The sequence below is a fragment of the Chironomus tepperi genome, unplaced genomic scaffold, assembly GCF_022539635.2.
Source record: "Chironomus tepperi strain 1889 unplaced genomic scaffold, CSIRO-AGI_Ctep_v1 contig_364, whole genome shotgun sequence".
Taxonomy (NCBI): Eukaryota; Metazoa; Arthropoda; class Insecta; order Diptera; family Chironomidae; genus Chironomus; species Chironomus tepperi.
In genome coordinates, this window is record NW_027226486.1 from 4,323,550 (window position 1) to 4,349,423 (window position 25,874).

General features: G+C 33.3%; 1 protein-coding gene across 7 annotated transcripts in view; it reads right to left on the reverse strand.

Moving 5' to 3' along the window:
• LOC139095498 (cubilin) overlaps positions 1-25,874 on the reverse strand; it is a 116,121-nt gene that overhangs the window by 9,980 nt on the left and 80,267 nt on the right. For 3 of the 7 annotated variants that reach the window (XM_070646859.1, XM_070646858.1, XM_070646863.1), the window contains exons 5-17: positions 17,253-17,342; positions 16,231-16,408; positions 15,973-15,999; positions 15,593-15,804; positions 15,118-15,328; positions 13,210-13,427; positions 12,754-12,880; positions 12,260-12,361; positions 8,365-8,542; positions 8,048-8,298; positions 7,102-7,505; positions 6,860-7,029; positions 6,621-6,801 (exon numbers count right to left, since the gene is read on the reverse strand). In XM_070646859.1, the coding sequence (XP_070502960.1) occupies positions 6,621-6,801; positions 6,860-7,029; positions 7,102-7,505; positions 8,048-8,298; positions 8,365-8,542; positions 12,260-12,361; positions 12,754-12,880; positions 13,210-13,427; positions 15,118-15,328; positions 15,593-15,804; positions 15,973-15,999; positions 16,231-16,408; positions 17,253-17,342 (2,349 nt within the window). Of the gene's footprint in view, positions 1-6,609; positions 6,802-6,859; positions 7,030-7,101; positions 7,506-8,047; positions 8,299-8,364; positions 8,543-12,259; positions 12,362-12,753; positions 12,881-13,209; positions 13,428-15,117; positions 15,329-15,592; positions 15,805-15,972; positions 16,000-16,230; positions 16,409-17,252; positions 17,343-25,874 lie in introns of all 7 variants that reach the window. The other 4 variants (XM_070646865.1, XM_070646864.1, XM_070646860.1 and 1 more) reach the window with 3 other exon arrangements.

Genomic DNA, 25,874 nt, shown 5'->3' on the forward strand with positions numbered 1-25,874 from the left:
AATTATTTTTTATTAATTTTAATTAAATTCATGTCGTCAAATCACACACACGGAGTGGAGAGAGAAGAAAAGAAAAGAAAAAGAAAGAAGAGAAAAGGAAATAGAGAGAGAGATAGAAATAAGTTGAGAAAAAATGTCTAAAATTCTACATTTTTTTTGGTTTTTCACTTATTTAAAATAAAAAATAAAGGAAAACAAATGAAAAATTCTCTTTTTTCCTCGGCTTTTTTGTTTCTTGTTGTTGTTGTATTCAAAAGAAGATTAAAAATGAAAAAGAAATATATAAAAAAAAAGAATTTAATTTTGTTGAGATTTTTCTCGAGCTTTGGGGTCGTTCAATAATTACGTAACGCTAAGAACCCTCTTTTTAGCCCTTCTTTCCCTCCCTTTCTGTTGGAAAAATTTCAATTTTTTGCGGCAACCTGTTATTGATTGAAACTGCACACTGCATACGGTTCATGCCGCGGTACACAGTTTGTCCACCACTGGATTATGGCTCAACAAAACAAGAATTGCAAAACAGAAACCTGTCACAGTCAAAAACCTTACAATTTCTCGATAATTTAAATGGTTTTGTAAGAAAACAATACAAATTATTAAGAAATTGTACGGTTTTTGCCTATGACAGGTGTCTGTTTTGCAACTCTGAACAAAACCTCTCCCTTAAGAGCGTTACGTAATAAGTAAACTGTCCCCTTTTCAAAGCTAACAAAGAAAAGTATTTAATAAAAGATTTCAATAAAGGCAAATTGAAGATTCTGAAAATTTCTTATGCATATTTTCATCTTTTTATTAGAATATGAATTGTTTTTCTTTTTTTGGATAGGCAACGATCTTTTCCACAAACTTGAGAATTTAATAAGAATTAATAAAAAGGAGTGCTGATGTCTTTAGTGTTGTTTTGGTATGAAATAGACAAAGAGTTGACTGAAATCTAGGTTGGGACCGAAAATGAGACTGAGACCGAGATCGAGACTGGACGAGGACCTGAGATTGAGACGAGACTGAAACTGAATGAAGAACTTGAGGAACGAGAATGAGACTGAGGACCAGAGATCGAGACCGAGACTCAGACCGAGACCAGGACTGCAAGAGAACCAAGACCGCGGTAACATTCGATAAATCTCGAAACGGGACCAAGACAAAACCGAGACTGAGATCCCTTAAGTTCAGTTGATACTAGACCAGACCGCTTTTTGTATCTTAGGATCCGTCTCTATTTTCAGCCGAGATTGCAACAAAATGGCACAAAATCTGTTTGAAAATTTGTTTTTATTTGCAATTTAATCCATTTTTAATTGCCTGTATTTTCGATTGAATGAATTTTGCCAAAAACTTTCAAGCATTTTTAACGATTTTAATTCATTTGAGATGGCCATTGGAGATTGCTAATTATTATTTCATCTGTCAAAAATGTTGCAAAACAGAATGTGAAATTCAAATGAAATTTGCAGTGCCAAGGTCATTACAAAAACGGTAGAATACTAATTTAATCAAAAATTTTTCCAGGCACAGATCAATCAAATTCACTGTTAAGCAAACTAAATTATTCTCGATATTCGACAATGACAATACTCATTACTAAAATATTTGCATTAATAATGCCAAAAGCGAAATAGCTAAAATTAAGCATTTTTTTTGGGTTTGGGTGGACTTTGATCAACATTTTAGGTAGAAACATCCTGCATATCAAACACAGATAGCACAAATGGCTAAAAATCCTGCGTATTTTGACAGAAGCCCGGATTTCATCGAATATGGTTTCAGGCAAGACTCAGACCGGTCTGGCCAACGCGACTCTAGTTCCATCCTATGTTCAATAGACATCCCCTACTATTCCACCCAAAAATGTCAATCCCCATTAAGAATTTTCATTAAATCACTGCCATAAACTTCAAAAAGTTATAAAAACTCATGAACAACACATGTTGTGACTTTAAAATGAATCACATTGCCAATTTTCTATCAGCACCTTGGCAAAATAATTTGAAAAAAGTGGAAAGTGTGCCATCCATACATCAAGTCAACATTACTGACAATAAGGTCAAATTAGAAAGTGATTTAATATTGGATAAATAGAAGAAAATTCTCAATAATTCATCCATTAGGCATACAGCCTTTAAACAAAAGAGAAAAATAAATCTGTTCTAAATTAAACAAAAAATCTGTCATTTTTGGATAGAAAACACGACTGTAGAATTAAATTAAAAGGAATAGAAATGATGTCAAGACTCGAAAACTTAAGAAAATTCAAAAAATAGGACATAAAATTGTTGTTTTCGTCATTTTATTGTCTCTAAAAGCACTAAATTTTCTCACTTGGCTTAGTTTACGTGCCTAAAAAATTATCATTGACAGTTCAATATCCTGAGCGATACAAATGAAGAAGGCAGCGCCTTAAAAGCACCTTGGAGCATACAAAGCGCTAAAGAGCTTTTATAGGCTCCACTAAAGAGCTTTTAAAGGTTCCGTTATAGAGCTTTTAAAGGTTCCGCTATAGAGCTTTTAAAGGTTCCGCTTCAGAGCTTTGAAAGGTTCTGCTACAGAGCTTTTAAAGGTTCCGCTACAGAGCTTTGAAAGGTTCTGCTACAGAGCTTTTAAAGGTTCCGCTACAGAGCTTTTAAAGGTTCCGCTACAGAGCTTTTAAGGTTCCGCTACAGAGCTTTTAAGGTTCCGCTACAGAGCTTTTAAGGTTCCACTACAGAGCTTTTAAAGGTTCCGCTACAGAGCTTTTAAAGGTTCCGCTACAGAGCTTTTAAAGGTTCCGCTACAGAGCTTTTAAAGGTTCGGTTACAGAGCTTTTAAAGGTTCCGCTACAGAGCTTTTAAAGGTTCGGTTACAGAGCTTTTAAAAGTTCCGCTACAGAGCCTTTTAAGGCTCCGCCTTCTTCATTTGTGTCGCTCGGGATATTCTGTTAAGGAAGAAGACAAAATAAAGCAAGCAATTGTGTCATAGAACGTGAAAGATAAGAAGCATCATTAAAACTCAACCTTGCACTGCTAACGATACGTAAATCAATATTTTAATTATCGCATCATTCTCATTTCAAGGATTTTTTTTTCTGCTTGCTGCTCTCAATAACAGCATTAATTAGGCATCATCTCTCTCACTGGAGATTGAAAAAAATCAATTTGCATTTTACGATGGATTTTTTTTTTGTATCTTTTACGTTCTATGACGACTAAACTAGAGGAGAGAAAATTTCAAAAACAGAAAAAAGAGGAAAAAAAATTTCTGCGGAGGCGAAGAATGGGAAGAAAAAAATTATTTTCCATCCAATTTTCCGATCAATTTATTGGTATTTTTTTTTTTTGAGATGAGTTGCCGTTTTTATAGGCAGAGATTTCGAAAATTTGAAGGTTGTCATTGTCCTTGAATATTATATTCGATTTTAGGAAGTAGATCAGTCTAGTCTGAGTAACATGCTTAGTTCTGAATATTTATACTTTAACGCCAGAGCTTAAGTCTAGCTTTTGTCTACTTTTTACAATAGAATCCCTATGTTACATCCTAGAATCCGACTCTAGACATGTCCTAGAAGCTTAAATTAGTTTGATAACAAAAGCAATGCCCTTAGACATGATGATGATTTCGAAGGAATCTTTGAAACTTGATATGAAATCTAAAATTTTAAGGGTTTTTAATATCTATGTCTTGGAAAACTCTTGAAAATTAAAGAATGCCGTCTGTATACGGATTTGAACTCTAAATTCATCACTATTATCTCTTGATATGTCCCTAGTTATGTATTACAACCTATACGGCAAGCAAAGTAAGTGACTAAGTAAGAATATAACCTTAAATACAGAAATTCATCTGTTGAAAATTGATGGAAAATTTATTTTTGTAATTATTTTGTAAAAATAGGTATTCAAAAGTAGAGGTAAGAGAGATAATAAGTCAAAACCAATTCAAATCGTTTCGTGCATTTTATAAAATAACAAAAAAGATTAAAAAGAAAATTCATTCAAAAAAGGAAGGAAGAAAAAAATTTGTCATAAAAATATTTTTATCTTAGTTATTTTAAGTAAGTTTTATATTATTAAGGTTTATATAGTCTTAAAATCTAAAAATCTGAATAATATCAAAAATATTTATATATTATAAATAAATAGAATAAGAGTTAGAGTTGAACAGTTTACAGTTTTCATTTTGTATCTTTTTTTTGTATTTTTGTACAAAAACTCATAAAAAATATTAACAAAAAATTTAAACAAATTAAAATGAAAATTGTAAACACAAAAAATAATTAAATTAAAATTTTAGAGGAAATTTTTGGCGTTTTTAAGTCGAATTTTAAGAATTGAGAAGTTGAGTGTTGACTTTTTAATTGAATTTCGAAGTCAATTTTGAGGTTAATTTAAATTTTTTTTAATATTCAAGCCACGCAATAAGAGCAGCAGATGCTGAATCAAGAGTTGATTGACCAAAATGTTTAGGATCGTTCATTTATTACGTTTCAGAATCAGAGTTGCAAAACAGGCAATTGTCACAGACAAAAACCGTACAATTTCTTGATAATTTGTATGGTTTTGTAAGACACATTATTAAGAAATTGTACGGTTTTTGCCTGTTGTCAGAGGTGACTATGTTTTGCAACTGCACAGAACATGAACTTTTTCAAAAATGAACAATAGAATTCTCGGAATTCCTGACCCGTTCCTTTATCCAACGTTGCTCAGAGGTCCAACAATGATGGCTTGATCTCGTACATTGAGCAGTCGAAGTATCTAAACTTCAGAAAAAGAACAAATTTGGATATGGGTGGGATTTGAACTCACGACTTTCGAGTTACCATTCCAAATTTGAGCCAACCACCTTACTAATTTGACCAGCGAAGCACTTAACTCCTTGATAATTACATCATCCAAATTCTATTATATATCTCATCATGAATATTTCATCTTAAACTTTCAAAAGTTAAACTCCTTAATAGGATTCTCATCCCACAAACTAACCTAACCTCCAAAAGCACTCAAAACATGAAAATTACATAAGAAAATTTGTACATTTTCAGCACAAAAAAAAACTTTACATTCCCTTTGGTTAATGAAGCAAAAAGTTTCCATAACCACAACACTTAATGCAAAGTTCTCATCCATAAACCACACAATGTTGAGAAAGAAAAACATAATAACATACACAATAGACTGCAGTAAGCATTACACTAAACAAAAGTGTTGAAAGTAATCAATTTGTGAAAAATATTGAAGCTTTAAATTGTTTTTTGATGTTTCGTAAAGAGCTGAACTGATACATACTTAGTATTATTATATATAGCAACTTTTAAAGACTCTTCTCTAACTTTTTAAGTCTTCTGATGTAAAACTTGTTAAGTATAATGAAAAATAAACTTTAAAACTAAGTAAACATTTCATTTTAAGATCAGAAATTTCCTAAATGAAGTTAAGAACAAGGCGAGGAAGAAGGAAAACTTATTAATGTTGATACACAGTGGAAAGTTGATGATAATTGAAGTTTTCTAGGGGAAAATCAACTTTTTAGGGGAGAATCAACTTTCAAAAAAGGCAAATTTATATTGAAAAGGGAAAGTCAACTTTCTAGGGGAAAGTCAACTTTCTAGGGGAAAGTCAACTGTTCTAGGGGAAAGTCAACTGTTCTAGGGGAAAGTCAACTGTTGTAGGGGAAAGTCAACTGTTCTAGGGGAAAGTCAACTGTTCTGGGGAAAATCAACTATTTTGGGGCATTGTCAACTGTCTAGGGGAAAACCAGAATTCGAGGGGATTGTCAACCTTATCAAATTATTCATATAATTCAAATTCACAACAACTTCTTCAAAATTTTAATTAATTCCAGAACTACTCAGCCTTCCATTTAATTATTTCAAACTAATCTCAAGTCTATTAATTACCATCAATCAATCTCAAACAAAATTTAAACTAAACATGACCCAAAGTCGACAGCAAACTAAACTTTATCTACATTTTCTCTTAAAAATCCCCCGTGAAATACGCTGTAAACTTCTCAAGATGCCTGAGGCACTCAATATTGTCAATCATCTTGTTATTTTGTGTCGTCAAGTTGACAGAAGCAGAAAACTTTTTAAGCCTTTAGAGACATAATGTATCAGAATTTGTAGACGTTCAAGTATAATGCCCTTACTGTCTTCTTATTATGGTTGGATAAGCGTGGTGAACAGAGTTGCAAAACAGGCACTTGGCATAGACAAAAACCGTACAATTTTTTGATAATTTGTGTGGTTTTGTAAAAGAAAGCATACAAATTATTAAAGAATTGTACGGATTTTGCCTATTTTCTAGATAATTTGTATGGTTTTGTAAGACAATTGTACGGTTTTTGTCTGTTTTGGTAAGAAAACCATACAAATTATATTGGAATTGTACGGTTTTTGACTGTGACAAGTGTCTGTCTTGCAACTCTGGTAGAGAAACTCTCAAATTTTACGGCAGTCAACAATAATTTCCTCTGACGTAGCACAAAAAAAAACCATAAAAAAGAAATTCAAATCCATAACAAAATATATGAAAATTAAGTTCAATATTTACAAACAGAACAGAACTAAAATAAACAGAAGGATAAAAATAAACTGAAGAAATAAAAAATTGAACTGAAAACCGTTCGACTCACTCACGACTCACAGTGCATTTCATCGCTATTGTCCTCCGGTCCACAATTTTTTGTACCATCGCATCGTAAACGATCTGATATACAATAGCCAGAAACGAGACATTGATAGTGATACGTTGATTCGCATAACATTGAAAGAGATGATGGCGGTCCAGTTCCTTCTTGCACTTCAGTCCATACAATACGGAAGCCCTAAATAAATGATGAAACAATTGTAGGAAGAACTGAATATAAAGCTGTGATTAATTACCTGTGCACCGATTGCTTTATCAGCGCTAGTGAAACTTATTCTAGCAGATTGTCCCTGTGTTATATATTGCCAATGTTCATTTAGTGCTTTCTCGCCACACATTTCGATTGGTGGAAGATCTGAGTCGGGCAATAGCCATAATCGTAATGCAGCTGCTGCACAGCCACGACCTAAACAACATTCGAAAATGGAAAGACATTGTCGTAAAAGTTATGGATTATAAATTTTTATTTGATACTCACTTGCTGGATCGCCCTCGACACCGAACAGCTCAAAATTAAGAAATATTTTATAACCTGCACGAGCTGTGACATACCAATTGCATGCTTTTGATGCTAATCCTTTACCAGGACCCTCATAATTTAATGGATATCCCGGCGATGTTATAATGCCTGAATCAACACCCGTAAAATTTCCACCGCAATCGCCAAATACTGATTTTGCAACCTCAAATATGTAGCGTGCTTTGAAGCCACTTGCAACATTCTCCTGGTCAGTATGCAGAACAACACGTATACCAACGGCACCGCGTGGGCTTTCAACGGGGCCGGGGGCAGTATATCCACAATAACGACCAAGAAATCGATCCGTACCATCACGATAGAGCACATACATTTCGAGCCAATCTTCAAAGCACACAGATGTTCTAATAACATGAGGAAAAAGAACAAGAAAAGGATGTGAGATGGAAATAATTCATGGATGACTGATTTGTTTGCTAGATTGATGTGTAATTCTAGAGATTTGTCTCCATGACATCATGTAAAAGGGGTGTGAAACTACAGATGAATTTCAGCATTTATTCATATTTTCACACCCCTTATTATGGATTGTCTACATGACATCACGGTAAAAGGGTGTGAAACTACACATGAATTTCAGCATTTATTCATATTTTCACACCCCTTCATATGGAAACCAAATATAGCAAACTTAGTCAATCTAGAATCATATAAAGGGGTGTGAAACTACAAATGAATTTCAGCATTTATTCATATTTTCACACCTCTTCATGTAAAGGGATGTGAAACTTCATATGAATTTTAGCATTTGTTCATACTTTCACACCCCTTCATACAGATTGTCTACTTGACATCATGTAAAGGGGTGTAGAACTACAGACGAATTTTCAGTATTTTTTCATAGTCTCACACCCCTTCAATTGGATTCAAATGCTACTCAACTTACCCATAAGCTCCACCTGTGGTATTTGCATTATCTGCCTTCACTTTAAAATGATCGAATATGATTGTGACTTGTTCATTCGGTGTTGCAAGAAAGACAAATGAACAATTTGTGTCGGATGGATAATTGGAAGGATAACGTGGTGAATTAAATTCGCCTTTTTTCTTCGATGTACTACGATAAGTAAAACTGCACGTACCATCGGGCGCTGCTGTTCCTGGTACTTTATATTCTGTTTCGAATGAATATTTACCCTGACATATATAATAGAGAATTATGGTTAAGGATGATACTGATTAATTTCTATTCTACATTTTTACCTTAAATCCTCGTCCCTGCAATTCACCAGAACTAAATACCATAACTAAACGTGGACCATCACTCACGACCGGATGTGGTTTTTCTGTACCGCACAATTCATGATCGTATTTATCATAGGCATCCATCGTCTCTTGTCCTTTTAAATATATTTTCAAATAGCCATCGGTACAATTTGAGCTGTAAGTAAGAGAGTATGAAAAATTACATGAAATAAACTGCAGTAGATAAACATTTGGTCTTGAGACTTCTTCTTTTTTGTCCACAATCCAATCATTTTAAAATTCAGCACTAACGAGGATCATTGTAAGGAATAAAAATTTTTCATGGTTTCATTGTGGTAGGAAGTGAGATAAAAAGGAACCGCATGGGATTTAAGAAAGAATTTTATGCTTAAAAAATATTCTCTTTGGAACTGCTGTTGAGTTTATTGAAATGGAAGTCATCCAAGTTTCAGCAACAGATTTTTTTAAGAAAAACTATTTGGAATAACAAGGAAGACTTTATGTGCTGAAGATGAAAAAAGTGTTAGTTGCGGGGATGAAAAAATGCAGAAGCTTAAAGTGATTTATGAGTTTTTTGTATGGATTGAGATTCAATAAGTTGGTTTTGGTGATATTAATATCTAATTGATATTTTTTTGCTATTTATTTGGCTGTTCCATTGATGGAGTACGTAGCTTTAGCTCAATAGTTTGGGAAATATAGTATTTAAGTGTTTAAAGCACCGATACGCTGGTTTACGTCTCATTGACGATATGCTGGTCTATGTCTCATTGAGTTATCATTTTAAGCAGCACAACGAGTTCGAAAACCCTAATTGGCAGAAATTATCGAAAGACAGAGCTGTCTATAGACGTTCTTTAAACGCGGCAATGGGCAATTGTGCGCCCCAGCCAAGGATGTAAGTAAGTAAGTACATAGAGTTCGATAGAGCAACGCTACGTCGTCGTATTAACAGTAAGATGCGAAGTTGTCCTGACGACACCGCGACGGTCAACTCATCTATTCGACACTGGGTTAGTACACAGATTCGCCGCATTGTGCCACTCGGACATGATCCGTTGTAGGTCATCCTACGCGTACTACTCTGGAAGTTGTTTTGCTAGTTGCTTAAGAACAAATTAGCTATAAGCTAGTATATGTCATGGCAACTTGACATATGGTCGACTACTCACTGTCTGTTCCCCTCGGGTATCTTTTCCCCAGAGCTTCCCAACTGAATTAGTGAACAAAATAAGACATTTTCTTGAACACAAAAGCCTTGCAGTATTTATTAATTAATCTTAATATTTCTAAACAAAAGTAAATGATATGTCTCATAATTTTTGGTATTATCTAGCTCAATTCCTTCATATTTCACCCATCAGGTGGAAGAACACACTCAATTTACTGAACATTCAACAATTTCTTGACTCCTTCAATCATTTCTGGTGTAATTTTAACATTCTTAAGTTGACCGAGTAATTCTGGTGTAATGACATTTGATGGCTCAATTGGAGTTGATGTTGTTGCTGGAATATCACCGTTGATGACGGCAGCTTGTTGATTGACTAAAGCCAATAGAACTGTAATGATGTTAGCTTCAATGTTACTGCTAAGTTGTGCATTCAAGTTAGCTCCAACGGTTACAATATCTCCAACGTTATTGTTGCTGATGGAAATTGGATTGGCTTCGATTGTAGCGAAGACGGCGAGGATAGCGAAGATTGCAATTGTGAATTTCATTTTTAGAGTTTTTTGTGCTTGTTTGGGTTGATTGCTGAATTAAAGCTTTGGATTGTTACTGATTTACTGAACTTATTTTCTGCTTATTTATACTCAAATTGAGAATCTTGATAATTTTTCAAAAATTCAGCGTTATCGCACGTGATAAGTCAGGCTTAGTTTATATGAGACTTTTCATGATTCATTACAAATGGTAAATCCACTTCTGGCTTATCAAATTTAAGTGATTTTTGATATTGAATGAATGAATCACATTTGAACTGCTTATGTAATTTCAAGTTTTTCGAGAGATGATTAATCTGTTGTTTAGGTGATATCTAATTGTTTTAAACAATTGAAATGATTTTTTTGTATTTTTTCAATTAACTCAGAGTTTATGGGCATTTTAGCATGAGTAGAATGTGTTTTGCTACTTAATAGAATCATTTTCTAACGAATTGTGATGGAAACACTGCGTAGAATCAAAAATAAAAGCATTTTATTCTTAAATATGAGAAAATGTGCTTTTTACGTAAAAAATACGTACGTAAAACAACTTACGTAAGACTTACGTACGTAAAATTCCAATTTTTAACAAAAACATTTTTCCGATCAAAGCAATCATTTTCAAATTTTTTTTCATCTCATGTTTACTTATTTTCAACTTATTCTCAAATTTCCACGTCATATCCAATGAGAAAGGAATCATTTTTCGTATATTTTTTATCTCATCCTAACCATGCACATCATAGAAAGACTGTTAACATCAACAACGTTTCCACTTGCAGAGCACGAAGTCATTCAACTTTGCTTTCAAGCTCGACAAGTGTTTTTACAACATCCAATGCTTCTCGAGCTATCAGTTCCGATTACAATATGCGGTATGAAAAGTACAAATAACACGAAAAAAGTGAATTTTGTTTCTATTTTATTTTTTGCATGCTCATATCAACAACAACAGGTGATATACACGGACAGTTTGATGAACTTCGTCGAATCTTCGAGCTTGGCGGAATGCCAAGCATCACTAAGTATTTATTTCTTGGAGATTATGTTGATCGTGGTCCAAAGCAATTGGAAACAATTTGTTTACTATTTGCTTTTAAAGTCCATTATCCTGAAACATTTCATTTACTGCGCGGTAATCACGAAAGTGAAAGTATTTCTAGTTACTATGGATTTATGGACGAGTGTATCAACAAGTTTAATAAAAATATTTTCAATGTTTTCGTGACTGTCTTTGATTGCATGCCAGTCGCTGCAATTGTTCAACGGAAGATGTTTTGTGTTCATGCTGGAATCAGTCCAGAATTGATGTCGCTTGATCAAATTAGAAATATTCCAAGACCAGTTCCAATACCTGATTATGGATTATTATGTGATTTAGTATGGAGTGATCCAGACTTGTTGACAAGGACTTGGAGAAGGAATTCTAGTCGTGGATTAAGTTGGTTTTATGGACCACAAGCTGTTGCTGACTTTTTTAGGGATTTACATATGGAAGTTTTGGTTCGTGCACATGAAGTTGTTCCTGAGGGATATGAATTCTTTGCTGGTCTTAATTGTGTGACTTTGTATTCAACGACAACTGATTTTGGAAATAAAGGAGCTTTTATGCGTGTCAATGAGGATTCACATTGTACGATTCATCATATTTAGTGGAAAAGTGCTTATTATATTTTAGTAAAATGAATGGAATTTGTAAGAAAAACCAAATTTTACTTTGTTTTTAACGTATTTTGAAAATTTGAAATAAATTGTAGCTTTTTCATGGATTTACTTTAGTGACAAGGATTATTCAAGTAAACAAAGTTGTGAATTTTAGTAAATTTAAAGTTTACTTAGTTTAAATAGTAAAACTTACTCAAATATTGATCAATTTTGGTTCTATTGAATATTTATAAGATTGTCATCGTGAATCAGGAGCTTTAAAAGGTAAATATAATGAATTATTTAAGAATTTACTTGAAAACAATAGAAATTTTCAAAATATTTCAAAGAATATCATTTAAATCATCTTAATTACACAAAAGCAGCTGATAACTTTCTCTTTAAATATCAAATTTCAACATAAATCACTTTAAAGCTTCCTTATTTAACCACAAAACCATAAAAAACTTTCTTTTCCCGTCTCAAAATCATCCAGGCTATGATAAAATTGATGAAAAAATAAAAAATCCAATCTACTTACTCGCTTTTCGGTTTATGTTCACCTTTAGGTATATCAAATATTGAAAATTCTAATTTCACCCGTTCGAGATTTTGTGCATCTTGCATGCCGTATATGAAATATCTGGAATTAAAAAAAGTTTTGAGGAAAAATACAATTTTTTTATGAGTTTATTGACATTAAAAGTTTTATGCAAATATTTGTGCTTCAACACCTTTATGTGAGTTATGAGTTGAATTTTTCAACAATTTCAAAGATTTTTCATCTCAGTGAACCGAGAAAAAATGGAATTTTCAGTGCCATTAAGTCGAGCGACACAAATGAAGAAGGCTTTGCCATGGAGATTTAGTTTCGCTAGCCGGTTTAGCTAGTTTAGCTTCGTGACACAGGTTCAGCTCTGCTAGCCAGTTTAGCGGAACTTAACCTCCGTGACGAACCCTTCTCCATTTGCGTCGCTCAAGATTAAGAAGCACAATACTCAAAAAACATCAAAATCAATCAACTATATCACCCACCTGCAAACTACTTTCGGTACATAAGGAAATGGATAATTTGGCGAGTAAACAAAGCCCGTCGATTCTTTCTTCGATAAAATTTTCTGATCACATTCAGAGCCACGAATATGAACACCATCATTCTCACCTAAATTATGGATACAAAAGAGGGTTAAAAATAGGGTTGGGTATTGGTTTATGGCAGTGGTGGGCAAAATGAGTGCCGCGGTACAGTTGTGGACAACCTGTGTGACGCGACACAGTTGTGGACACAATTGTGTATGCCGCGACACAGTTGACAACCTGTGTGCCGCGACACAGTTGTGGACAACCTGTGTGCCGTGACACAATTGTGTGGCGCCAAATATCATAAACCACATGAGGTTTTGTTCAAGGTATACCTCCAAGGTGTGCCATGAACCATAAAAGTTTGCCCATCACTGCCATATGGACATAAAAATATATCGTTTGACTCACGAATGAAATCCAATTTAACGAAGCTTTCACTAAATTCAAAAATTCCTTTAAAGCCACGATTTTGAGTATTTGCTGTACGTTGTAGTGTGGAAAATTGTACAAATAGATTTGATTCACTCGAATAAAGCACTAAATTTCTCTGTTGACCACAGTATGTTCCAATAACTGCTGATGTATTATCGCTGCCATCATGAACACGAACAAAATCTAGTGGACAGCTATGGATGGATGATAAAAAAAAATATTTTGAGAATTTTATTATTTCATGAGTGGAATTTTTAATGCATTGCAATTTCTGCTTCTATCCTTTCAATTTTCGTACAATTTCAACCCATTGTAATTTATGTATGGTTTCATCATTCAATTCCAACATATCAATATACATGTAGATTTGTACAATTGAAATAGGAAAAAGATCATGATGGGTTGAAAATTTACTGTTTGAATTAACAAAAGGATATATTTGAGGTTTGCATTGGGAATACGGAATTCCTTAGAACTTTAATATGTTATACATTTGAGTAGGGGAATTTTCGATATTTGGAGCAAAAAATTAGTTTTTTCATCAGAAATTAACAATTGTCTTCCAAAAATGTACAAAAAAAGAATTAATACTGATTAACCCATTTCATATTCAAATTTTGAGATTTGAACTCATCTCTTTACTTTATATTTACTCAACTTGCTTTTAATTTGTATTTCTGGAATGACTTATGAGATTATATTAAGTTGTACAAATGTGGAACTATGTAGGAATTTAGTGATATTATTTAGGTTCTAGGAGAACCTATTGGTTTATTTTAATGTCCTACTAAGAATTTAGGAGTGTTTTGTTAGGAGCTAGCTAGAATTTAGGGATATTTTTAAGTTCTTGGGGAATTTTATGGGTGCTTGTTGGTTCATCATCCCTCGACAGGGAAGGATTTACCCCTCCTGGTATGCTCTTTAAATTTCAAAACCAAAGCTTGAACTTTATATAAAAAATAGCCCATGCAACTGATTATATCTTTTGCTAATCAACCAAAAGGAGAATGTTGAAACTTATCTTATCATATTTTAAGGGCTATAGTGTGTTGGCTAAAAAATTAATAAGATTATGGAATGAATCATCTGTTTTTGTTTTAGTCAAGAGCCATTCAAGAGCGTTTTAGTATCGAAATTGTGTTGAAGATATGTCCAAAAATTAAGATTATTGCTTGATAACTAGCTTTCCACAATGTAATGTAAAGAAGAGATTTGGGCGATATTTCTTTTTGAAATTTTTGACACTTGAGAGGCCGATTTCTGAGGTGATAGTACGGTATGATAAAGGAATAACCTCTGGTACGGCCCTACAGAGTAGTGTATACTAACAGTCGTACCATGATACTTTTGGACACAATGTGTATCAGTGGTGTACCAAACCGCACCGTAACACCACCGTAAATATCGGTCTCAGTTTTAAACTGACGTCATTTAAATCCCATCCCTATCAATCATGCAAATAAGTATCTACAACAATATAAATTCATTGAATTCATCCAATTCACATTTTAATGAGTCAATCTAACTAAAATTTATGCTGATGGATATCTTGCAAATGTCAGAATAATATAATCGCAAAATAACAAATTGATAATGAAGTTGAGCCTTCACATTTCTAATATACCCTTCGTCCATAAAGTTTATAATAATGTATTCATATCCACATGTGTCATTCTCAGTTATTAGCAAATTTAATCACGTTTTATGGAAGGACAAGATGCATTAAAATTCCTTTAAATTCCCAGTCATGCGGAAAATCACTTCGGAAGTAGAATATAAAAAAATACTTCACATGTCTGTAGCAAACATGGAAAATTATTTCCATCAAGTGAATTTTCCATCATCGTATGTACATTTAAGAGTAAAGCACGTAAAAACACTTACTGTGGTCCACCGAAAAAGAGATCAAAATCACGAAATTCGATTCGAACCCTTTGGCCGGGCTTTCCAATGAACTGATATGTACATGACATATCTTTTGGGTAGGCACCTGGATACGTTGGTGAGACGAGAAAACCTGTACGTTTGTGTGCAAAGTTGACTACATAGGAACATGGCGAACCGACAACAGGCTGTCCGACTTCGTACTCGGCTGCTTGGGTAGGAATTAAGAGGATTTAAGATCAGTACGGATGTAATGGCTCAATTGGAGGTTTAGAGGATTTTGTCAGGATTTTCTGTAGTTGTTCTTAGTTCGAGCAACAGTTGCTGTGACAGTTGCTGTGACACTGCTACGTTGCTCTGTAAGCAGTAAGACCTGATGGTCAACTGACAAGACCATAGCATGCAAAATGTCGCTCAATTAAGCCTCAAATTCAAAAACCCCTGACAAAATCCATCCAAAATGGCAGTATCTTACATTCATTAATAAATTGATAACGTCCATCGAATATATCAGGCGTCGTTTGATTCTTAGCAGTGTAAAAAGATAACGCTATAGCTCGATATAAAGAGATACGCCGACGTGGTGGTATAGGACCACAATATCGTCCTCCAAACGGTGAATTTATTAGCTCAGCGGGATCAGGTGACTGAACTTCAGCATAAATGTCCATATATTCAAGGCCACATCTGGAAAAAAATTGTTTTTAATGGAAATTGCGATACGTGAAAATTGTGAATATTTTTTGGGGAAGTAAAGTCTTAAAATTTATCACTTAAGTATGTGAACTTTAATGAAAAAAATTATAAGAAGCTTATGCATGCTTCATAAAATATTTGTGAAATGGTTTTACTTACGCTGGAAGTTCTCCCACTGCCGCACCACTGTGGAATGTGGAATGGAAAGGAATGAGTCAGAGTTTGATATTTAGGAGGGAGGTTTGATAGACTTTTGAGGTTATGTGAGATTTGGAGATTGAAATTCTGGGTCAAGGACCTTGTTGAGAAGCATCAATACACAAAATCAGTCACAACTGCATCAAAGCAACCAATAACTTCAACATAACCTCAACATAACCTCAAAAATCCATCGAGGGGTTTAACCCCAAATCTTACTCAGGTGGTGTTCCCCTTAAATTGAACGATGTAAATTGAACATCAACACGTTGACCGGGACCGGCAAGGAATATATAGAGGCATTGACGTGATGTATTTGTTGGATTTAAAAGTGACGGTGCTGTGAATGTTCCATTCTGAGGTCCGCCCGCACGAGATACAAACGTCTGATCACATTCTGGAATTGAAATACGAAAAAATTGTTAAAATTCATGATTATATCCACAAATGAACTAAATATCAGCACTATCACATCACACATAAATTCATTTTTTCTATGCTGTATGTTGAGCTTACAAAAGGATATAAATTAAATTAACAAAAAATGATGAAAAAGTTTTGAAATTGTCAAAAAAAACTTTTATCTAATAATGAACCGACGATGATGGAGATGAGGGGCGTTGCCGGATATTTAATTTTTGTTCATTTAAAAAAGTTTTGTGCTTTAAATCATTTTATGGATTCAATCCAGCGGAAACACGTCAAAAAATTTATTATTTGAGTTTTCGGTGGTTTTTTTGGATGTTCATTCAATGTTGGCATGCTCATCTGATTACGTTAAATTGAAATTGGATGTATTGAAATGGTTTTGTAGACGTGAGGAGCTGTGAGACATTGACCTCAGAGGTTTGAAGGAGACGAAGGAATCCGGATGGAATCCATATGAAGTTCTAATGAATTCCAAACTTCGTGTGGCTTCTAAATGCCTGTCAAACTCATATAAGTCAACAATTTTTGGAAATACCTTGAACCCAGGCAAGAACCGTATATCGTGTACGGTTTTGGTCGAGCCAATCCAAATAAAGATCCTTAAAATCATAAATATGTATAAAAACCATTGGCAGACAACCTTTTGCATGCCACGGCACATCTACGTGGTAAGCACACAAATATGTCGCAGCACACAGGTTGTCCACCAATTGTATGAAACAATCAGTTCGCGAAATGCATAACTATAAAGCCCACGTCCATAACAACTACCAATTCTAACACATAAGATGAAGATAATCAACAAAACGTACTTGGTGGCTTTGTTGGATTCGACAGAGGCTCCAAGTACTCAATCACTGATATCCTGGATCGTGTGACTAGCGACGCATCATTGGACGCCACTGTCGAAACAAGAGAGAGAAGAAAGAAAGGAATAAAAATAAGAAAATTTTTAATTTTAAAATGAATTTTTTCCAATTTTTGGTTCTAGTCTAATTTTGGTCCAATTTTTGGATGTTTCTAACTATATCTACAAACATTTTCTAATAATTTTAATTGTGCATTAAAATTGTGTTCATTCTCTCTAGATATTAATTCTAAAGCATATCCCACAACAACATCACTAAGATACGATTATAAATTAGTGCAAGGTTTCTGTGTCAATTAATTTTTCGAGTCATATATCCTTTTTCATCATGTCTCATTGTTTGCCAGCAAAAAAGCCAAAAAGCACTTAAGTTTACTTGTACTTGACACACATTGTGACTTTACCATGCATTGATATGAGAGTTTTCATATATTGTAGTCTTAATGAATTTTCGCTTTATTTTAATTCCTTTGATGATGTCGTTGTCTTTTTGAAATTTATACTTGTTATAAGGAAATGAGTTTTTGAAGTTTAGAAGTTGGGGAAATGCTAATTTTGTTGGTTTTTGATGTAAGAATGAATGTTTTATCCTTGAAAATTGTAATATAATACTCATGAGATCTTAAAATTTACTGCAAAATGACTGTGCCATCTCAGATAATTGATATTAGTTGGAATTGCCAATAAATTTGTCTTTAAATTGTTTAAATTTGAGTTTAAAAGTTAAATATGATGAAAAAACGTAAGAAAAATACGTACGTAAATGCTTACGTATTGAAAACGTACGTATCAAATGCTTACGTAAGTAAATTTTAAATGCTTGATTTTCTGCTTTAAAACTGATTGTTTACAATACTTTTAAGATGATTTTAATCTTTTGCCAATATTTTCTTCCTTATTCATTCCAAATTTTCCCAGAATTTACAAACAAACATGAAATATTTCAATATTTTTTCTTAAATATGAAGAAAAACGTAAGCTAAAACAAATATACGTAAGCAAAATAAATAAATGAAGACAAAAGTTTCAAGCTTTTTCAGCTAAAATAATAAAATTGAGTTTCCCTTCATTCATCTACATTCATACATACTAACTTCATCACCATTATTGAACCTTAAATGATTTTACTTCCTTCCATTTTCATCTTTTCATTATACAACATATATGCATTCAGCATTTAAACACTACATCCTCCATGCTCCCCCTTTTCTTCAATTAAAATGTGCATTAGAAGATTTTATGCATGCCAGTGCACACACAAGATATTATTATTGTTATCATTATTGCTGCCTTTTTTACTATTCAAGATTTTTTGCCTTGAAAATAACAACAGAAGTACTTCAATGTCTTTATTTTATTCCTTCTTTTATGGTTGACCTATTTTGAGGCTGTAGGCGGAAGCCGGCAAGAGAAGCTTCCATGAATGAAATATGGATATACAACCTGAACCACTTGATGGTGTGACTTTTCCAGGCATTTTTAAATGTAATGAAAATGCTGGGTTTGTAAAAGTTAATTGTGGCAATTTAAAGTTGTGGCTTGTGGGGAATGTAAGCTTGTAGCCACAACATTGCCGCAAAAGTGGTGGGATGGGTTGACCATCCACGGTCATGGAATGCGTCGCTTATTTTCAGAGAAAGAATGTCGTGGACATTGTGCGAATCTGTTAGTCAAATCGACAGCATTTCTATATAATAATTGAGAGCGCGGTGTCTGATGGGATTCGAACCCGCGAACTCACAAAAGAGTGAAACAGAATTCCGGTCTGTTGCTTAGTTCCTCGGCCACAGATGTACCCACTTTGTCCCATACTCTCCCACTGAATAAATTTTTTATTTTATTTTTTTACAAATTTGCCTATATATGGCTCTACTTTTCGCAGATTTTATTTTCTATTATTCTGCTCAGATTTTTTAACAAATTTGCAGTAGATCCATAATGCTGAAATTATTCAACTTTACTATACTTTCTTATAAGCCATTATAAGCCTTATAAAGCCAAAATATAACTTGTATTCAACATAAATGTCTTAAAGCTAGCTTTATGATTGACCTTTTTCATAAATTTAAGTTCATTTGCTTCTAAACTTAAAAAATTGACAACAAATTTCTCAGAAATTTTATAACCTACCCTAAGAAGACCCAAATTTATTTGGGTTTACACCCAAATATTTGGGGTACCCCAAATAGTATATTTGGGTATTTGTATTGACATCTCTACTCTACATCCAAATCCGACTACAAAACCAACAAACAAGCCTAAAATTCAACAACGTGTCTAACTTAACCTCCAAATCCGACTACAAAACCAACAAACAAGCCTAAATTTCCACAAGACATGATGCATGAATAATCCATACAGTTCTATTAAAAGCTCAAATACCATACATCATAAGATGCATCCATGCACATTTAATGATTATATATCACTTGATTGCCATTCTTAAGATATTATTCAGCCTCAACAATTTCACAATATCCACTTGGAATATTAAAATGAAAATTCACAATTCTCACAATTAATTAAGCCACGAAGCACAATTTATGGATATATAAAGTTGTAAAGCTTAATAGAGCATTAAAAACCAAATTATTTCCACGGATTTTAATATTCACAAGAGAAGCGGAGAAAATCATACGTTATTGTGGGAAAAACGTCATTTTGATTGAAATTTCATGTTGTGCGATATACTTCAAAAATTTAAAATCGGTTAGTCGAGTGGATTTTGTAAAGGATCAATCAGTGCATGAATTTTATACTGAATTAATATATTTATTGTTATGAATTTTCAATTTGTGAATGTGAATTGTTGTTTCGATGGATTGCTAGCGATGCATGCTGGATGAATAGTGAATTTTTACAGAATTGAATGAAAATTTTGTGAAAAAGTCAATGATTATGGCTAGCAAATATTTGAGTGATATGGATTTGTGGAATGTGTTTTTTGATGATGGCTGGATATGGCGTAGCTGAAATACTGAGGCTTTTGAGGTGTTCAAAACTCAAGAAATGGAACTCAATCACCATTTGATCAGTTTTATGGTCTGATGCAGTTTCATGGCTGCTCACCCTATGGACTAGGTGGCTTTGGATAACTTCTAATCTTTCCTTTAACGTACGTATTCTAGCATAGCATAGCATATTCAATATATGAGCTTTGAAGTCAGACTTCAGTCTTGCTATATTTTTGGGAGGAACAAAAGCAATCTAAGATTATCCCTAGTTCACACTATGAAAATCCACTCAAGATCCTGCCTTTTGATCTGACCTGATTTCGTCAAGTCATGCCTAGGGCTAGAGATACGCTGAGCTTGGAACGCATTGTCAGCAATGTTTAAGCAATGCGGTGTTCCGTGTTAACTGTCCGATTAGCAAAAATCGATTGATCAATCAAGAATCCGGTCTAGAATTGTTTGATTCTGACTTTGTACCAAATTCATTATAAGTCTGGCATCAAATCATAACTATGTCGGTCTAGTACTTGATTTTGTATCGATTGACCGATTTGCGTTATTTGTGATAGGAATCGAACCCTCGTTCTTATAATAGATAGAGTTTTAGCTCTCCGGCCTAAGTATTCAAGCCACTAGTCCATAGAGGCACTTATCCTCGCACTGACAACTTCCCATAAATATGCCTCTATACCTGAACTATCTGAACACCTCTCCAGAATGCATGCCGAACACTTGATCTGAAAACATTTTTATTTGCGGCCTTCAACATTCCTGAAAAATGTTCATTTATGCTTTCTCTTTTTTTCAATCCTCACTACTACGGCACATTCCCCATTTATGTACTTCATTCTATTATTTTATTTTATTTTTCAACAATCAATCCTCAAATGGAAAATGCAGGAAAGTAAAAAAAAAAAAATATTCACACGACTGACTGAATTTGTTCATATTTCCATCATCCAAACATTCGAACACAAAACTTCATTTCCTTGACATAAAAAAGGTGATTGAAAAGAAGGTATAAAATATCTAAAATTCATGTATGCAAAATGGGAAGGATGCCAAAGACTTTACAGCATAAAAAAAGGTATGAAAATTGTAAAAAGTTAATGACGGTAGCTAACACCGCAAACATATCCACAAACAACACGTGTGATTCTCACAGAGATGAACGAATGTCCTGTGGCAATTTTTGTGACTTCTTTTTATGCAGTTTTAAGCTTAAGAACTCAAAAATTGGCCTCGAGATGCTCACATGCGATGAATTTTTTATTGGAAATTAAAATCGTATCTTTGATGCCATCCAGCATATCCAAAAGCTTTACGAGGAAAATTGAATGTGTGTAGAAAGGCATGAAGGATCTGCGGTGCTACATTGTATCATTTGAGTATAAAATTTACCACAAAATGTGGTCGAATTGAACTTATTGAGGGATTTTAAAGCTTCAAAGATCAAAGCTTTTATATTCCATCCATAAATAAAGTAAACAAAATCTTTTCCTGGTACTCGTTATGTTGAATATTCTGTGAAAGAGCAATGTGCTTTATTAAAATGATTTTTGATGCGTTTTGATGAATGAAATTCAGTTTCCATCATAAAAGCAAACATCCATTTATGAATAGGAAAGTGCACTGAATGAAGTTTAATCTCAATTATCTATAATATGAAATTGCATTTTTATCTAGTAGTTGTTTAGTGGTCGTTCATAAATGATGTTGTGGTAGTATGAGAACGAAATCATGGAATCAAGGTATCGAAGCCATATATAGGGGAATCTGCCATGACCCTATGACGGAGTGGTTAGACTAAATGGTAAAATTGGAATCTGGATTACTCTTTAGTGAGTACTTGGGTTTGATTCCTACCAAATACCCGATCTATCAATCATGACAAGTATTCACACAATGGACACGACATTATAGATGTCAATCAGAATTTAATAATGGTCAGTGGATGGTGGCAGAATAGTTAGTTAGGTCTATTAATGGGACATCCCATAACGGTACAACATAGCGTCTTGGACATCACTAAGTTGCAGATTTGACATTGAAATTACGATTAAGTACTCCATTTTGAGCAAAAATTTTCGATTTACAGCAACTTTGAGAACAACGGTGAGTTTGGACAATACTGGACTAGCTAAACATGTAGGGAGAGTTGCAAAACAGGTGTCTGTGACAGGCAAAACCGTACAAATTCTTGATAATTTGTATGGTTTTTTCTTAGAAAGAAGAATTTGTACGGTTTTTGTCTGTCACAGACACCTGTTTTGCAACTCTGCATGCAGGACTCTCACAACATTTAGTTCAGCGATTTTCAGCCTTTGCTCCGCGACACTCTAGTCGATCGACATAACCTTCAAATGTGTCACAAGCTACATCAACCTACTCAAGATCAAAATAGTTCATTCATTCACCCCTGAACTACGTCTGTATCTACTCATGTATTTGTATATGTAGCACAGCGAAACTTTTCACTCATTCCTCATTTCCGTTGTTGTCTAATGATTGTTGTTATTGTTGCAAAACTCACAAATTTGCTCGCTATTCTCTGTCCATTTTATTGCCATATTCCTCAATAATCTTCTAAAAATGTAATGGCAGCGAGGGGAGAAGGAAACGAAAAGTTTTTACAGCAACAACAAAGTGATAACTTTTTCATTAATTCCAATTTCATTATGGCTATTTTGAGATGAGGAATTGTTCGATAATGATGGTGCAATGTGGTCAAATGAAAAGTTTTGGATGTAGTGGATGTGGATGGTACATTAGAAATATTCTTTCTATCCAATTAATGGCTGTCCATTAATGAAATTGATTTTACCAAAAAAAGGGAACAATTTGATGAATGCCATAAATTTTTTTACATGAAATGAAGTCGTAAAAAAGAGCACAAAAAAGTTTTTTTTTACTTCTATTAAATGTAAACATAAAGTTTTGAGGGAGCATAAAGTAAATGGATATAAAATGGTCAAAAAAAGTTTGTTTTTTTGTTGGTTGTGACTCAAAAGTTTAATTTAATAATTTTTGTTCATGCTGTAAATTTTTATAAATCCAGTCAAGTCTCATCTGGTTCTTTGATACTTTTTAAATATTTAAATACAAACTTGAGCTGTTGTTACAGTTTTGAACACAAAATAATCGAAAGATTAAAGGCAGACTTATCAAAAGATGGAATTTTCTTTAAAGTTCTTAGTGATTATATGAAAGAAGATTGCCAAGCATTAATAGAGGAAATGAAAGGCTTTGTGCAAGCTTTGTGTAAGTTAGTTCTATGGAAGGTCTAATTTGATCTAACCAAACTGATTGAAAAAGCTACTTCTGTCCATTCTAATGTTGCAAATTAATAATTAAATAAGATTTAGCACTTGAATAGATATTAAGCTTGTAAATTAAGTCAAGAAACGCATTAAATATCGATTAAAAACTATGAATGAATTTTAACGTCTTTTGTGAATTTGAATTTTAACGGTTTTTCAATTTTTGAACCAATATTTATATATGTGGTCATGACAAACTTCGCCCCAAAATCGCCCCAAACAAAATTAACACTATCACATTTTTTCATTGTTCTCCGTGTAAAATACTAATGATAGTGTTAGTAATTTTCAAAATTTAACGGTCACTTTTTCATATGACCACATAATATATATTGTTTTGAAAATCGACCATTTCAGTTCAAAGTGGTAAACAAAGGAAAAATTCATTAATTCAAGTAGAAATTTAAGTGTGACATTAAGTGAAATCTAAGTGAATAGGATGAAAAAGAGCATTATATCATGAATATCCTGCGAGTTAGACATCGAGAAGAAGGTCTGTTTCACAAATTAAGTATTTTTTCACTTCATTTATTTTGCTTTTGTCATTGTTCTGAATTACTTTAGCTTTTTATAAAGCTGAATTTACATAATTCACGCCTAGTTAGAACCAATCACAGACAATAAGCATGCTCACCTTAATCAGCAGTCTTATTGATCATATTCAATCAATTACATTGAGTATGTTCAAGTTTTTGGACCAAAATTCATGAAAATGCTCCTTTTCTATTCAGAAAAATTAGTAAAAACAGCTAATACCACATTATTCTAAAAATCCATAGATCCAATATTTAACTATTCAATTTTGTATCAAAAAAATGACAACATTTGACAACAATTTGCTTTTAATTTACACAGAAAATTCTATTAACATTTTTCAACACATTTTCGATCACTAAAACGGATTAAATTCAATTTTTTTTGCCTAACATCCAATAGACACAACTAGTCGTGTTAAAAAATTCTGTTTGTGTATTCAAAAATTGTATTGTCAGTCCACATAAGCTCTACGCAATTGATTATTCCCCATAAACACTACTATGTATGTGTTGCAGTTGTGGACGACCTTTAATTGTTAATGGCATTGCTTGGTGGCACATTCATGACAGAAATCGCACACAACATACGTTTCATCACATTTTCAAGAATTTAAGGTGCAGTACATTAGTGTGCCACGTCACACAGTTTGCCCACCACTGCTCCATAACATTGAATTTTACTGTAGCTTAACATTTCTTTTTTTGCTGCCAATGTTCAACATTTTTTTTGCGCTTCCGATTAAATTTAAGATAACAAAACATGAACGAGAAAAAATAATCAATTTTGGAAATTGAAACATCAATTTAATTGCATTTTATTTTGTTGTTCTGTCTGTTGCATTTAAAAAAGCATGTAGAATTGAAAAAGTCACATGTGTGATGCAAAATAAGAGAAAATAGAAGAGAATTATTGAGTTTGAAATAAGTTTTAGTGGGTATTTTTGGGTTTATTTGTTAATGATGGTTAGGATTTAGGATGAATGAAGGATATGAAATGGTAACAGACAATGAGTATGCTGTAATACTGCTGCGGTACTTAAAAGCAATCTCGTTGTCTGTTTTGGGAAATAGTATTAAGTATAGCAAATAATGCAGAAATTTAACCAAATTCAAGCTTGATCCGCTGGCTCAATTGGTTAAACTTCAGGCTGACAATCAGAAGACACGGGTTCAAATCCCATTCAGATCGAAATTTCCATTTTTATATCTCCTTTCCTTCTTTTTTTCTCATTCTCAATTAATATTTGAATCGCTACCGAGCAAACAATTCAAACATTTTCAACATATTCTACATTCTATGTTACCAGCTAAAAGCTCCGCATTTTAATTAAACATCCTTAAACATTATTTACTATTCCTACAAAAAAAGCTACAATTTCGACGCAAATTTCAAATAACACTTTAATTAAATCGCAAAAAGCAATTTCCGGATGATTTATCAAAAGCATTTGAAGCTTAGTGCATGGTAAATAGTTATAACGGGTGTATTCAGCATATACAGCAGATGAGGATGTTTGTCGTCGTTTATCCAAATTATGAGATAAAATTGAATTTATTTAGTTTTTGTCAATAAAGTTTATTTATCATGTTTGATGAGCAATTTTATGTGATGAATGAGAGCTTTTTGAATCAAATGAGCTTGAAATGCTTGAATATTCAATTGTTTAGTCATTTGTTCTGTAAATTAAGATTCAATGCTTTATTTAATTCAAAACAAAACATTATAGCCTACAACTTTATCTGAAAATATCCAGAA